The sequence below is a fragment of the Struthio camelus genome, chromosome 2 (genome assembly GCF_040807025.1).
Source record: "Struthio camelus isolate bStrCam1 chromosome 2, bStrCam1.hap1, whole genome shotgun sequence".
Classification (NCBI taxonomy): domain Eukaryota; kingdom Metazoa; phylum Chordata; class Aves; order Struthioniformes; family Struthionidae; genus Struthio; species Struthio camelus.
Window position 1 is genome coordinate 126,690,232 of NC_090943.1, and position 15,524 is coordinate 126,705,755.

General features: G+C 39.6%; 1 protein-coding gene across 1 annotated transcript in view; it reads right to left on the reverse strand.

The window, feature by feature from the left end:
* Positions 1-15,524, reverse strand: part of STMN2 (stathmin 2) — a 41,606-nt gene that overhangs the window by 3,024 nt on the left and 23,058 nt on the right. Inside the window, exons 2-4 of the mRNA XM_009689453.2 lie at positions 12,030-12,125; positions 11,204-11,376; positions 874-1,065 (exon numbers count right to left, since the gene is read on the reverse strand). Coding sequence (XP_009687748.1) covers positions 874-1,065; positions 11,204-11,376; positions 12,030-12,125 — 461 coding nt within the window. The remainder of the gene's footprint in view (positions 1-873; positions 1,066-11,203; positions 11,377-12,029; positions 12,126-15,524) is intronic.

The following is a 15,524-nucleotide window of genomic DNA, read 5'->3' on the forward strand; positions in this document are numbered from 1 at the left end:
TTGTCTCTGCTGAAGAAGGACAGGGGCTAACCAAAAAGATCTCAAAAGGACACCCATTTTCACTGAAAACAACTGTGAGTGATTTTCTGTCTTTATCTATTTGCTAGTATATTAGACAGTTCATCAATGACAGGAGCAAGTAAACGTTCCTGCAGAACCAATTAAAAAATGTTATCACTGCTAAATCTTTATCCTCGGGCTTCCCTCTCTTGGTTGGAAGGGCTGCTTTGGGGAAGAGCACACTCAGTTCTGCACCGTGGGGTTTGGCATTTACCTGTTTCCTAAAGGGAATTCCTCTAACTGTACCAAAGATCGCCAAAAGGGAATTTACTCTCTTTTAGTCACACAACTTACAGAAGAACAAGCCCCTTTTGATGTATAAGAAAGCTTTTTTTCCATATTTTTCCATCTTTCCCCTCTGAGAAACCAAGAACTAAACCCACATGACAACTGTTTGATTTGGTCACTGACCTTTCTTAAAAGCCAAAATTTAAACACAAGTGACCTTTAATTTGTTCACAGTGCCTTCTTATAAGCTAGAAGATCAACCTTTCTTTGGCTTTCTTTCTCCTTTTAACATCGGACCTTTGCCTTTCTAAATCTGTAACAATAAAAATGTGGCTCTCAGCTGGCACAAAAATCCTAGAGCGAGATGAAGAGCAGAAGCAGGGAACAGCAGAGTTCGTGATACAATTATAGAAAAGTTCAGTCTTTTTCAAAAGTGAGTTGTGTTTTAGATAGGCCCCAGGGACTCTGACTTATAAAAATCCCTCAGGTTTAGCAACTGAGAAAAGAGCTACCCCACGACATCTCTTCAAAACTTTGATTAGATTTTCCTTTCTAGTCTAAGGTGAGGAGTGATGGTGTAGTTACCTTTTCTTGGAGACGTTCAATAAGAGCAGCTAAATTAGCTTCACGGTTTTCTTTGATCTGTTCCATTTTCAGTATCAGCTTTTCCTCTGCCATTTTGCTGAAGTTATTGTTCTCCTCCAAAGCCTTTTGAAGCACTTCTCGCTCATGTTCTCTCTTCTCTGCCAGATGTTTCAGCACCTGGGCCTCCTGGGACTGGAAACAGCAAGACGCGGCCGAAATGAGTGTCTCACAAAACACTTATGTGGAGCAAAAAAACCCCCAAAGGGGGGTTTCCACTCGATTTGGAAACCGTACAAATTTTGCTTTTTTGTTGTTACACGCATTACTTGGATAAATCACTTCTGCATATAAACAAGATGAGTTTCAATAACAGGGGCTTAGAGGCTCTGGCCAAACGTGGGCATACGCCTTAGGCAATGGCAGCAAAGTGTCTGGAGCACTTCTGTTAACAAGCAATGCTGTTGTGTGTTACCACCTTTCACTGCCTCACTTACTGCACTAAGTGCAAGCTGCAGTCTTTTAGCCATGAGCGCTTTTGTTGGTAGCTACAAGGCATTGAGGGCTGAAGCTATATATGGTGGTGAAAAGGAGGTTTCAGAAACAGAGAGGTGCATTTTTGCCTAGGCTGGACGACCCTTAAAAGTAAGTGATTGAATAGTCAATAGAGGCTTTGACTTTTACAGTTATGAAAGCTAAACATAGGCAGTTCAGATTATATTTCTTCCATGATATTTCTATTTGGCCTCATCTCACTGATTACAAAGGGAAAAAGAGGTTTTATTCTATTAAAAAAATCGAAATCCTACAATTTTTACTTAAAGGCTTACTTTTTACAAGGAAGATGAAAACTGCATGTAGGAATTAAATGCATGCAGCTTATGCACAATACTGTGTTATTTTTCTCTCTAAACTCATTACTCAGAAGCATAAGCTTTGTTATTTATTTCAAATCAAATTATTAACATGAAACCACTAATTCTCGGAGAGAAGCCAAAGAGCTTGGAGTGTTGGGCCCATCCTCCAGGCAAGTCTCGTCAAAAAGATAATATGTTTCAGGAGGGTTATTTAGAAGAGATAAACAACATGATATGCTTTTGGATAAAGTAAATTAGAGGGAGCATGAGAAACAAAACAGAAAATAAGTAATGAAATATAGCTCTGGGAAGCTATGCGTATATTTCAGTGCAGACCACAGCACATCATTGCCATTGTTATCTATAACAATTAATTAGTTTAAGGCCTAAATTAAGGGTTTTAGCCAATAATTATGATTTGCAGTAATGAATCTTATTAACTTCTATCTGGGTGGTTTCAAATGCAATAAAAAGCCCGCAATTCCCTTACACGCGTGAAATCCAGCTATGAGGAGAAGACAAACATTTTAGCAAAGGTAAGATACACATAAAACCAAATGCACTAACAAGGCAAGTTAAGCAGATTCTAGAAAAGGCTGCAAAAGCTAGGCAGAATATCTTGCTGCAGACGCTGGAGAAAAATATGTGTTGCTTTGAAAGGCTATAATGGCTTGCTTGAAATCAGAGGGGAAAGCTACCTTTGCAGATCTTGGCCACTTATTTTATTTGCTGCCATCTCTAGTTTGGTTCCAGTTAACCAAAGCAACCTTTCTCTAACCATGATCCCTGGAGCAGCTGCTGATGGGAACGGTCGGCTAAATTGGCTGATACCTGACAAAGGCTCCTCCTTGTTTTTCCTTCCATGCTACAGCATGCTGAATAGGAACAGAGCAATTATTTTTCAGATCCTTGTGCCATACAAAATAAGTGCTGTGCAGGCCAAAGGATGTTGCAAATGAGAACAAAAAGTCCCCAGAGGCGCATAGCCAAGAGCAGGGGGAGCTTCACTGGTGGAGAAAGGAAGGAAAAGGAGCCAAAGCCAAGGAGAGCTGGGCAAAGAAAGGATTTTGTAGACTAGTTCAAAAATCACAAAACCTCCATGAACTATCAATCATTTTAATAATCATGCTCATAATAAAATGGGTTATTTCTGAGCAAAATATTTGTTTTCAGACATTTAGCCTTTAACGTTTCTTTAAATGTTGGCCTACTTCAAAATGGAAAAAAGGCATTTTGAAAGATTTTGTGTACAGCGTAAAAATAAAATATTTGAACATCTTCAGCCAGTTTTACTCTTTTTGCACCAACATGAGTGGCTCTGTTTGACCTGTGCCTGTGAAGTTCTTCCCACAATTCTGCATTTTATGTTTAATTTACTAGTCATCGGCAATTTTTCATCCACTTTTGGAAAAGTTATCATTATTAAAATGAGGTTATTAATATGAATTTTGGGGATTCTTTGCTTAAATGATCCCCAAACAACTTTGATAAGCTAAACATATATTTCCTTTCCTGTTGGGAGTTTGAATAGAAAAGATACTAATTGTAACATCCTTTCCCATGAAAGGTTTCAGGACTGACTTGTTATTTTGAAAGGCTAACATTTCATGACATTTAAAAACATATACAATTCATTATAAAATAAAGCATTTCCAGATGTAAACAACAGACACTTCCAGAACATATCCAGGATCAACTGAGATGCCATAATGAAACATAAAGTTTGCACTGTGCCTATAAGTAACACTTTGGAAAAGAGCATTGACTTTCCATGGGAGCTATCAAAATGCCATTGGGAGTTTGGGGTACTGCCTGTTTTTCTGGATTAGTTTTCTTCCATTCAAATTCTTTTTGGAACTACTTTTTATTAACATAAATCCAGGAAAGTGGTGAAAAATCAGAGTCCTATATCATAGTATACACAGTTCTAGAGGCTGCCTTTGGAGACAGCACATTCAGACCTAATTTGGCTACTAATGAAGAAAATCCTCATACTCTAATTCAGCATTTACTAAATGTAAATTGCATTGGCACTAGTAAGAATTTGAATGAAAGCCAAACCAGGCCTCAGGAATTGCCTGCACGCTCCTAATGTGATTTTCTTTTACGATATGCCTTAAAAGATGTTCCTTTTCCTCACTGAAAATGTTCAAGGCACCCAGGACGGGTGCAAAATAGAGGAAAAAAAAAAACCCAAACCCCAGGGTAGAGCCTCATGTAAACTGATGCTCTAAACTCTTCTAATGCCATTGTACACCAGCTGTGTCAGCCTGTTTCCCTTGTACTGAGACCATTTTTGCAGTCCCCTCCTGACATTTTTGGAATAGAGTTGACATGCATTTATTCTGGATTGTGGAATGATTATCTGTTTCAAACACATTTGGCAAAAGAAGCTGGCCACCCTCTCTGTTCAAAGTCTACTACACATCCACAAATAGCTCAAATGAATGACCCCTGATTCGTACTGTAATAGCCTCGCTTTGTTGCTTCTGTTGGCTTTTAGCTGCTGTGTTTGGAGTCCTGCAGTCTTAACATGGGATTCCAACATAAGTGGGAAGCTTTTGTTCCCAAGTTTATTTCCAACATTATATTGTTCAAATTGCTGGACATCATATTCTCAACTCCTTGACAATCTGTTTCTAAGCTACTTGTAAATGGCATTATGAAAAATGCTTCTTGTATAGCTATTAATTTTCAACTAATAGAAATTCATAATTCTGAGAAAATGAGTGAAAAAAGCAGAAAATAGCAGGAAAGATAAAAAAAATAATAATAAGGAGGATAAAGGAGAAAACAATACTCAAGGACAAATAACTCGAAGACTTCTTAAGGGCACAATAATGCAGCTACATTTGCAGCCTCCAATGTTCAGTGTAGAGGAATAAAAATGTTGTGAGGCATTCCTAATATAGATACTTTGGTTTCCAGAAATGTAATAATGTGCTGCAAAGGGGGCTAATGCAGGCCAACACCTTATGACCTTCATGTCATATTTCTAAAGGAACCTTCTCCACCCCCTCTTCCCCCGCCCCAGTTTTCAGAGATGACTGCTTCCAAAGAAAATCTGTATCTCATGAGTAGTTGACCAGATATAAATGCAGACAGCTAAGCACTCATTTTATGAGCAAAATTATCCATGTAAATGGGCTTTGGAGATATAATCTTTACTTTTTAGGTATTACTCACAAGAAAAAAAAAATCCTACTTGTCTGAGTTAACTGGTGTCCTTATTTTCTCACATTCATCTATTTCTCTTTGACTTGTACATCCAAATATTGAAGTCATTTATGCAGAGATAAAATTAACAGATTACTTGTAAAGCAAGAAGTGGGCTCAGGCAATTGCTTTTCAGCTAGGGATTTCTGCTTGAATGCATTCACCTGACCATCCTAATTATTAGGATGTATGAGGTACACTATCCAGACATGAGAGCTCCACTTTCATAGCACAACATTCATTCACTCACTGAATTCTTTTTAAATTAAATCGTTCAGCAGAAGCTGCATTAACTTTGGTGTGCTTCAGTATCTTCTGTATTTAAGAAATACTATTAATGGACCAGACTGTGAAGACAGGATTAAAGGCTCCTACTGCAATGTAAATGCCAAGGTAAAGCCTAGGTATTAATCAGAAAGAAATGGTGAGTTGGAGCAGTGATATTTTCAGGGAAAAGGAAATGAGGTTGTATTTTTTTTTCCCCACAAAAAAGTAAGGGAACAGAGCCGAGTTAAACCTCACTCATGGTATAGGCTTCCTCAAATCTCTTTATTGCAACATCCTAGTCCTCTCTGGGGTGTACTGTTTTTTATACTACATCAGACCCTGTTCTGGCTGATGTGAGGACTCATTGTCCCAGGCAGTGTGCATATACACACTGAGGCGGTTTCTCTGCCAAAGCCATGGCAATCTAATCAGACAAGAAAAAGAGGGAGATATTCCTGCTCCACAGCTTTACAGAGCAAAGGAGTGAAATGCTCATTTATCAGGAGAGCCAGAGATGTCTGTGGGCAAAAGCTGAGGTGAAATCCTAGTTCTGTTGAAACCAGTGGCAAAATTTCTCATGATATCAGTAGCCTAAATTGTGACTGAACTTTGACGATAATCCTTATTTCAGAATCCTTATTTCAGAAGGAGCTTTTGGTCAGGCCTACTAAGAATACAAAGATCTTGAATTTTGATCATCTCCTTTCTCTTCCTAAACTGGCACAAAATTGCAACTCTCAAGGTTTTGACTCACTGCGGGGGAACAAGGTATGTTGGGCTAATGCAGTAGGTATCACCTGAGCCACCTACCTGATGCTCCCTACATGCTCATGAGGCTTTTTTTTTTTTTTGATCTGCAGTAGTTTGAAGCCTAGCATTTTAAAGTAAATGGGGATCATTCTGGCAGGTCAATTGGTCTCACTGTATTCGGATGGCTCATTGGCAGCGAAACACATGGCAGACTGCTGGGAGAAGCTTTGCTGGCGTTCAGAGGTATATTGTGTCTGCTCATGAAATTGAGTCCTCTGAGACAGACTTTTGTGCCTAACGCTGAACCTTCTCCTAGCAGGTGATAAACCTTTTTTCTGTGGGCACACATCTGACAGTCTTATGCTCTTTGCACGAGAAATTGCTAAGTGGTTTGCAGTTTTGGCTAACTATTGTCAATATTAGAGGCGAAGCACAATATATAGAAACACTATGATGTAAACCAAAATAGGGTAGAAACACAGGGTTCTGATGCTGACTCCACAAGTATTGCTGTGATCTTTTTATAAAGCAGCTGCACTTCATTTTGTATGTTCTCTCCACACAAGCACAAAAAAAAGGCTAACAATAATAGAAAGAAAGATTAGTAGGTGGGCAAGAAAGGAGGAAAATGTCTTGGACAGTGCCTGGCCTCCCAGCCTGGCCTGCTCACTTACAAATCTGAAAGAAAACCAAAGAGGGTAGTAGGAATAAGGTGAAAGAACACAGCTTCTTAGTCCTCTGGGGAAGGGAATATTTTGTGTCCAGCATATGCCAATATGTAATGCACAGTCCAGCTGACGGAGCTGTCTTCGGGGCCTTGCCCTAACAGTAAATATTTAAACTTTTACTGTTTTCTAAGCTCTGGATCTTGAATTGTTTCAGCTTAAAGCAAACTGGTCTATTTCACTGAGACTTCCTGCAAAGGTCAGCTGTGAATTTTTCTGTTTATAGGCTATTTTTTAAAATAAACTTTTTAGTGCAAATACTGAGGGGGTGTCATTTAATTCTGGTTGGCTTCATGCTGTGTCTACTGCTCTAAATTCATAACTGCCCGAACAGAGTTCAGCAATTAATTTAGTAGCCTCACTGTCGAGATTCCTTCCCTGAAAAGATTCTGAAGGCAGAACAGACAATCTTTTCCTCACATTTAGGTATCATTTTTTCTTATTTAGTTATTATTACTCTTTGTCTCCCCGTTACACTTCTCCATGTCATAGGAGCAAGAGTATTCACAAGTGCCTCCTGCCAGGCAGGGGAGCAGGCACGGAGGGGTGAGTTTGGTGCGGAGGCCACCGGTGTGCGCGGCCATGGTGCTGGCAGACAGCGAGGCTGCCCCGGGCGAGCTGGCGATGCTGGCTTGCCAAGTGAGCCTTGTCCAAGCTGGGTGGCAGAGTGGGAGCCTCTCACAGCATTTCATAATAAGGGCATTAAAAGCTCATGTTGCTGTAACTGTATAACCGACAGCATGAAAGTTAAAAAATATGGTTGTTCAGCATTCTTGGTGGTGCTAAGCACTAGGGACTAGCCTGATTAAATTTCATCCCAATACGAAGCTGTTAAGATGATTTAATTACATATAGTTTCTCTCCCATAATCCAAAAACTAAAAGAAATGTTCAGCCCTTCAGAGTTTCATTTTCACACAAATAGGTTAAATAAAGGCGATAAAGATATATAATTCAACGTAAGGCTTTTGAAGTCTATGAATCCACGGTAATAGCTAAATATTCAGGACCAATGGGTAGAAATTGATAAATGTTAAAGGTTCTCTGGGGAATAAACTTCTGCTGCCTTACAGTGTCACTGTGCTCTAATTTCTTAACTGGGAAGGATGACAAGATCTTTCTGATTATCTACCAAGGTATGGAAATATAGCACACATATGCCCCCAAAATAATGGGATAATAATGACATACTGTAAAGAGGGTTCTATAAATGGAAAGGACGAATCTATAACTAGCCAAAATGGGTCTCGCTATGTGGTGCAAAAGGAAAAAAAACTCCCATGAATTCAGTTTGATCTGAGAGTATGAGGTCACAGGGGCTGTTAGGTGAGGTAAAGAGAAAGGGGACAAATGGAAGAAGCACTGTAAAAGCGTATGAGGAAATAAACAAGAATGATAAACAGGAAATAGCATAAATAGGAGACTGTGAAAGTGCATGTACCACCATACATTTTCTCACAGGAATTTGAAAATTTATTAATGAACACTATCTAACTAGCAGAGCCTAATTCCTAAATAGTGTGAAATCAATTAGTATTTTTTCAAAAATGGCAATTTTCATCCATCTGTTATACTTGATTTTAATTAGAACTGCGCTGGAAGGACATGATCTAGAATGGTTATGCCTGATAGCTGTGGTGCATAGATAGAAAAGTATGATAACAACTACCATCCATGCTGGATCTCAGAAAAAAATACCCCCGGTTTGTCTAGCAACAAAAAAGTGGAAGATGTTTAGGGAAAACATAGATGAAGTTGAACAAATCTGCCTGGCCCTTCCCTTGCTGTATCTCCCTAATTTCCAGCTGTCATCCGGTTCTATATTTTCAGAGTCAGAGGCTGCATCCATATTATCATTTTCTAAAGGTAGTGCTGCATGAATTTTGCTATACTCTTTGTGAAAAAATTAATATTGTAGTAGCCTCTAAATATTCTGTGACAGCAAATCCAACACCTTGATTAAACAATTCATGCAAAGGTTATCCCCGCTCTGTGTTTTAAGCTAGCTGCCTGACAATTTCATTGAGTGTTCCTTCCTGTCTGGATAGTGTGAATGAGAACGTAATTGCTTCCATTCATCTTTGCATTACCGTTCAGGGCTTTATAGACTTCTATCTTCTCTTTCTTCTGTTGTCTCTTTCCACTGAAGAGTGGTGGACTATTTAATTTATCTTCTTACGGAGTTCTATTCCTCTGATTGCTTTTCTTACATTTCTCTGTACTATAGTCTTTCAGACCAAAACTGCAAGGCAATACTTGGGATATGGAACACCAGGGATTTTGAGAGTGATGTCATGAGGTTTTCTGCTTTGTTCTCTGTTCCTTTCCTACTAATTTCTGCTGCAGTGCTGATGTGGAGGAACTTGGCTATCAAAATAACTCAGTTAGTTAGTTATATGTTCATTGAAAATGAAGCGGGAGAAATGGCAGGTGTCTGCATTGTTATCACTGATTACCACTAATGATTTTCCCTTTAGGAAAAAACAAACAGTAATGAATGAAATTAAATCAATGAAATGAAATCTCTAGGACGTACAGTTCATATTTCCTACTAAGTATATGCATAATATTGGGCTTCTTAATTGCTGCCATTTCATTCTGTCTCCATTTCTTTACTTAAGTATTTGTACTCAGGACAGAGGTACTTCACATATGCAGAGTCCTTGGGGCATATTATCATTTGGACATGTAAAAGCTCATATTGCTGGACAGGTACTAGTGCAAATGCATATTCTTTTCATATATGATCAAGTCCTTTTACTAAAATGAATATACAGAAGTAAAACTGAAAGAAGCAATAGTGTTAATGTTTATAAACTAGAAACACAAATTCTTGCATCAGCAAGGCAGCAGGAATAGCAACTATGGTAACACTTTGGTGTTCAGCTAAATGAATTGTTCAAATTAGTGAGTTCCAGAATAGTGGGGTTTCACTGAAAGTTAAAAATAAAGGTCAGGTTTTTGTCAGCAGTCCAGAGCTACCAACTTCAATGGACTGCATCTCCCCACACACCAGGGTAATTACTCCATTGATGCTCTTGAAGTGACCCGCTGATCTGGCCTGACAGGAGTGAGAGGAGAATGGAGAGCTTTTTTCTGTTAGGAGGTGCTTTATGTGGTATCTGTGGTATATCTATTGTACCTGAACTTCTCTAGACATTTTTCCATATTTGGAAAAGATTCTGTAAATGTCAGTTTTAGTAGCAAATCATAATGTTCAAGACATAAATTAAAGGCTCAGAGATACCTAAACTTGTTTTACTTTCAGATACCTTCCACTGGGGTCTCTGTGAGCAAGTAGAAGGGGTATCTCATACTAATTTAATTGGCATAGGCGGATTTCCCACAAAATAACACTAGCTGAATGACACAGAAAGGCCTTCTCTGCTCTACCTTTTATGCCACAGCACTAGGAAAAATGGGTTAACCAGCACAATGGATTACCACATCTGGAGTTTTCTCTGACCATTGCAGCCAGCTTTAACTTCCCTCAAATGGTTCAACACAGCATAAGAAATTGCCCCAAACAGAACAGCACCAATTTCAGATTTAAAAAATCAGTCTGGTATTGCTGAGCTTCTCATCAGCTTTGCCTGTCATCCTCTGACCTATGTGATCTGCAATTTGGCCTTCTATCTTCTGCCAAAAAAAAAAAAAAATCAAAAAAACCACCAAACAATCTGAGCTAGTTCTGACAGAGAACAAATAAAAATCTGTCACCGAGCATGTTTAGCAGGAGGTACAAAGTAAAACCTCTTCAACACATCGGTCAAATAGCTAACGTGGACTTCTGACTGCATGCACCCTGCATTTGCAGGGTTAGCACTATTGTGAGGAAGGTCTAAGAACCCTTCCAGGCATTATGTGAAAAGCTTACAAATTACGAAATGTGGGTAAAGTCATAAAGAAGAAAAGACTTACTCTGTAGATAACCCTACAAGGCCAACTTTCAGGACTACTCAGATGACCTGCTAGAAGCGCCTCCCTTAGCATCTGTGCTATGCTCGTGCAGGAGTGTGGTGAACGGTCTGCAGCGCTCCGTATTCAGGGCTGATGTGCTCTCTCTCCATACTGTATAAAGCAGAAACTATAGCTGCCTGCACGTGGTGACTGGTTTCCACAGACACTAGGAGGAATCAGCATCTGGTAGCCTGGACAACCGCTGTTCAAATCCCATATCCCTCTCTTAAACTTAGACACCAGAATAGCTGCAATGACTTTCAGCAACCATTATAGGTGGTCCGAACATAACCCTTACAAGCACGTGTATTTGAACTCCCTTGGGCTTCCTGTCCAAAGCTATTTCTATTTTATGATCCATATTCCCAAGCATCAACACAAGTCAGGCTTGCTTGCAAGCTGCTGAAAGAAAACAATTAGTTTGTTTCCTTCAATATGATTTTAATGACACTATGAGTCAGCGATTGCAATGGAAGACATGCTAGTGGATAGGAAATCTGGCTGTTACTGTATATACTAAGTCAGGTATAATTGCGAACATTTTCGTAAGAAAAGATACCTTTCTCCTTTCCTCTGCAGCTTCCAGCTTTTTCTGGATCTCCTCAAGAGAGAGTTCTTTCTTCTTTGGAGAGGCTAAAGTTCGCGGTGCTTCTGAGATCGGAGATGGTGGCTTTAGGATCAGTTCGAAGGCCTGGCCGGAGGCACGTTTGTTGATTTGTTTAACTTCCATGTCTGCACAGAAAGGTGAGAAATGGTAAGCCCTTCAAGATTTCAATGGTATTGTGGAGAAAAGCGGCACAGACAGTAGTTTACGACCAGAAGTATAAACAAAAGATTTAGCATCTTTGCCTTTGCCAATTTAAATGAAATGGCAGATTATGGGCTGAAAACTGTTCTCAGGAGAGGTACATTCCATTTTCTCTGTAACAGTTTAATTATACCTTAATCTTATAAAGATAAAAATTTACAGTAGTTTTGGAAACTTATTAGGATTCTGTGTCATTCTATGCCCCCTGAGAGAAATGGCCAAGCTGATTAATGCGTTAAACGTGCTTTCATCTTTTCTTGCTATCCTCAAAAATCACGTGACCTGTGAAGATCTCTGATTCTCAAATGGGATGCATATCTCAGGGTACTAAGAAAGGTACAGCTCAGTATAAAAGGGCTTACTGTAAGAGTTTCATCAGTTGTTATTAGGAACAAATATCCAGCAACATGGGTAATACCCAGTCAACAGAAGGTAATAGCCAAAAATGGCAAATGAATTATTAAATCAGCAAAATACCGACTGACTAACATTAGATACTGGGAGAGTGAATGGAGTCCTTTCCCAGTGCAAGCACGTTATCTGACATGCAAGATGATTTCCCGTGAAAATTACTCACCGTCATACTTATAGATGTTCATGTTGCGAGGTTCAGGGTAAAAACAAGAGCAGATCAGAGAGAGCATGGACAGCTCCTTCATCTTTTCCTTGTAAGCTGAAACAATAGACCTTGTTAGCACACTTCACTTTCCCAGTTTCTCTTTAGTGATCATCTAATTGAGATGACTGGCTAGTGACCAGCAAATCTGCTGTATCACCACCTGGCAGATTTCTCTGGGTTATTTACTTTCAACTATTTCTTCCAAACACGGAGCCTTTATCATTTCACAAATATGAGATGCTCAGTACTGTGGAGACTGCTTCTCATCCCCCACATGACTTCAGCCTTCGCTCTAACATACACAGTCCTTTTTGGATTATCGAGGGTGAATCCGGCTACCAGGAAACGTATTTAATATTGGAAGAGTGCCATGACCCCATTGTCTTCTGGCATGTGGAGAGAAATGAAGCTCTTACAAATTCTATGATGTATCCAAATGCGACTGAGAAGAGCACTGAAATGCTGCCCATGTGTTGCAGCACAGGCAGATCCTAAGGACATTGTCTGTTACAAATGAAAATGTCATCCAGATAATTTAAAATGAAACCAGAAACGAGGATAAATTTATAAAATCCTTAGCATGATGTCCTTAATATGTGCAACTACTTGAGATAAAAAGAGCTTTTCTTTCCATGTTTACTGGCCAAAATAATTTACTTCCATATTCAGTTCTAGTGTACATCACCTGATACAGTAAATACCCTTATGATTTACCTTTACTGTGAGTCTGTAGTCCAGTAATGGCTACAGAGTCTAGTCACAGACTGAGGAGGAGTTGGTCTAGAAATGGCAATACCAATACCTGACCATTATATAACATTTTGCATTCACTCTTTACAGTTGCTATCCTCCCAGTTTGTAACTAGGAAAGCAGAAAGTTGCAGGTCATGACAGATCCCAGACTAGAACCAGCCCTTCTGAGTCCTGGTGCAATACCCTAGCCACTGACCACACTGCATAAACTATGTATATGTGGGACTGCTCTAGAAACTATCCTAGCACACACAAATCCCTGCTGTTATTGAAACTGCAGCCACAGAAGAAGACACAAGTTTGCTGCCAGCATGTGAAAACATGGCTTAAAATATAACTGTAGCTGAAAGCATTGTAATTAACAGATTGGATCAAATTAATCCTTGATATTACTGAAAGAAAATCAGGACATCCTTTTGATCTTCAGATAGTAATACATATCAAAATAGTCATTTAGCCTTTCCCACAGCTGCTCTTTTGTCTTTGATTTTTTTCCTACTCAGAAAGACTTGAGGGTGATGAGGGCTTGAAAGCCTTTAGGTGGTGATCAGGGTGGTGGTATTTGCGTGATAATTGAATGATACATCAGTTCAGGACTGGATTTCTAATTGTCAGTAGATGAGCTGCTAATTAACTTTGCATGGGGGTCCTCATCATAGGACACCAGATAATCCACCTGAAAGACATATAGCCTTGCACAAGCCATTGGTGGAAGCCAACATCTCAGATCAAGACTTTGCTTTCAGTGCACTGAGATTGTCACAGAAGTTTGGAGTGACACGTGCTTCTTTTGATACACAAGTGTAGAAGCAAAGAACGTAAGGAATGACTGAAAGAATGACTGAAAAATCCACTGGAAATGACATCAAACTGATGCCTGTTAATAGTTAAACCTATCAGTATTACGAAAAGCATAATCTAAAGTTTGCACCCAAAAAGTTTGATGGTCATTCAGACAATTTCAGGGGGACTTATCACAAATGTGCTAATCACTGATGCCTTCTGTCTTCCTGTCAATCACATTTATAAGAACATTTTTTCATGTCCCATGAAATGCTCAGTGGATTCACTCCTCAGCGAATCAAATCTTCTGATAAATTTCCTAAAATCAATATGGTTAAGGAAGTGTTGCCTGCTCTAAAATTGCCAGAGACTGTTGTTCATTTAGGCTCCTATCCAATAAAGCATTTAAGACCTACAATCTACACAACTGTGACTATGTGCTTAGAATTAAGCATGTTTATTTCCAAGTACACAGTCACAGTTGTGTAGACTGTCCTTTGAGGAGGGCTTCTCCAACTGGCTGCCCACACCACCAAATTGCACCTTGTTTGGCAGGGAGGTTGTGTAGTGGGAACACATGGGACCTTGTAGCTTTGTGCACTAGAGGAGAGCTTTAGGACTCTACCCAGAGACACCTGGACCCGCATGTTCCCTGAGAGGCTGCTGAACATACAGAAAATAGACTTCTGGTTGCCCGTTAAGGACAAAGCCGTTGGTGTCACAAGCTGAAAGCTAAGCATTCTTGAAAGCTTGAATTATTGCTACAACATAACCTTGAGATAACATTATAGAAAGAGACTTAGCAAGAGGTTTCCTAGGAATCCTACCTTTTGGGGGTCTTTGTTATTATTTTTTATCTTTGCTTGACATTGAATATTTCTTGTTTTCTAATAACATCTAAAACAATTAGAGAAAGATATTTTTTCCCCAGCGTGTCATCTGCAAAACATGGCTTGAGAAAGATAAGAATGTGCTCTTCTCTCTTTCCTGTCAGTACAATAGCTGCACTGAAAGCACTGTGGTTGTCCTATGTCATTCTGGCCACTGACAGAATTAGGATGACTTTCCATACTTTACAAGCATTACGTTTTCTTTTTTCATAGCATCCATTTAAGTCTCTATTTGCCCGAGAAAGTCCTTCAACCATAGTTAGAACTTGGCTTGAATACACACGGCATGTTTTGGAGGCTGCTGCAACCCTGGAAACCAAACAGCATGTGGATAACATGGTAAAGCACAGGCAAGGATTCCTGTTCTGCCTCCGGCAGCCATTGTGAGAGCAGTAACGTACTGTATATCTATCTGCAGCGTTGATAAATACTATTTTGGCATTTGGGGATTAAGGCCTGAGGGCCCCAAGGGAACTCAAGACCTACAGACTTCCTCAGGTGTCCAGCATCAGTGTTGTGACGACTTGTTCCCCTTGCCTAGACAAAGAACAGCATATTTGGCAGCCTTGCACAGCAGGAGCCCTTAACCGCTCAGCTGTTGTTTCTTGAATGGCCATACATAAAAATGAAGCAGTATTGTTAGCCCAGTGACAACTAAGTAGGCACCCGTAGTGAGCGGTCTAATTAGAGTGACTGGCCAGTGTCACTTAGGTAGTTCATGGCTGAACAGAGAGCTGAACTGTGGTTCCCGAAATCCTAAGGAGCTAGGATTGCAACCATGCAAGCATGTTTTCTAAAAGGCAACATTTATACATTAAAAAAAGCATCACTGTTAGGCCAGAAGGCCAACAGCACTACATCTATGCAATACGCGCAGGACCCCAGTGCATAACTGGAATGGACACAAAAATGATGTGTCTTATAATGGAGCTTTTAAAAACTGGTAAAGAGAATCAGTGATTGCAACAAAGTTTATTTCCCAAATGTGTTACAATTGGCCTGTTAATTATATAGCTCCTTGTGCAGT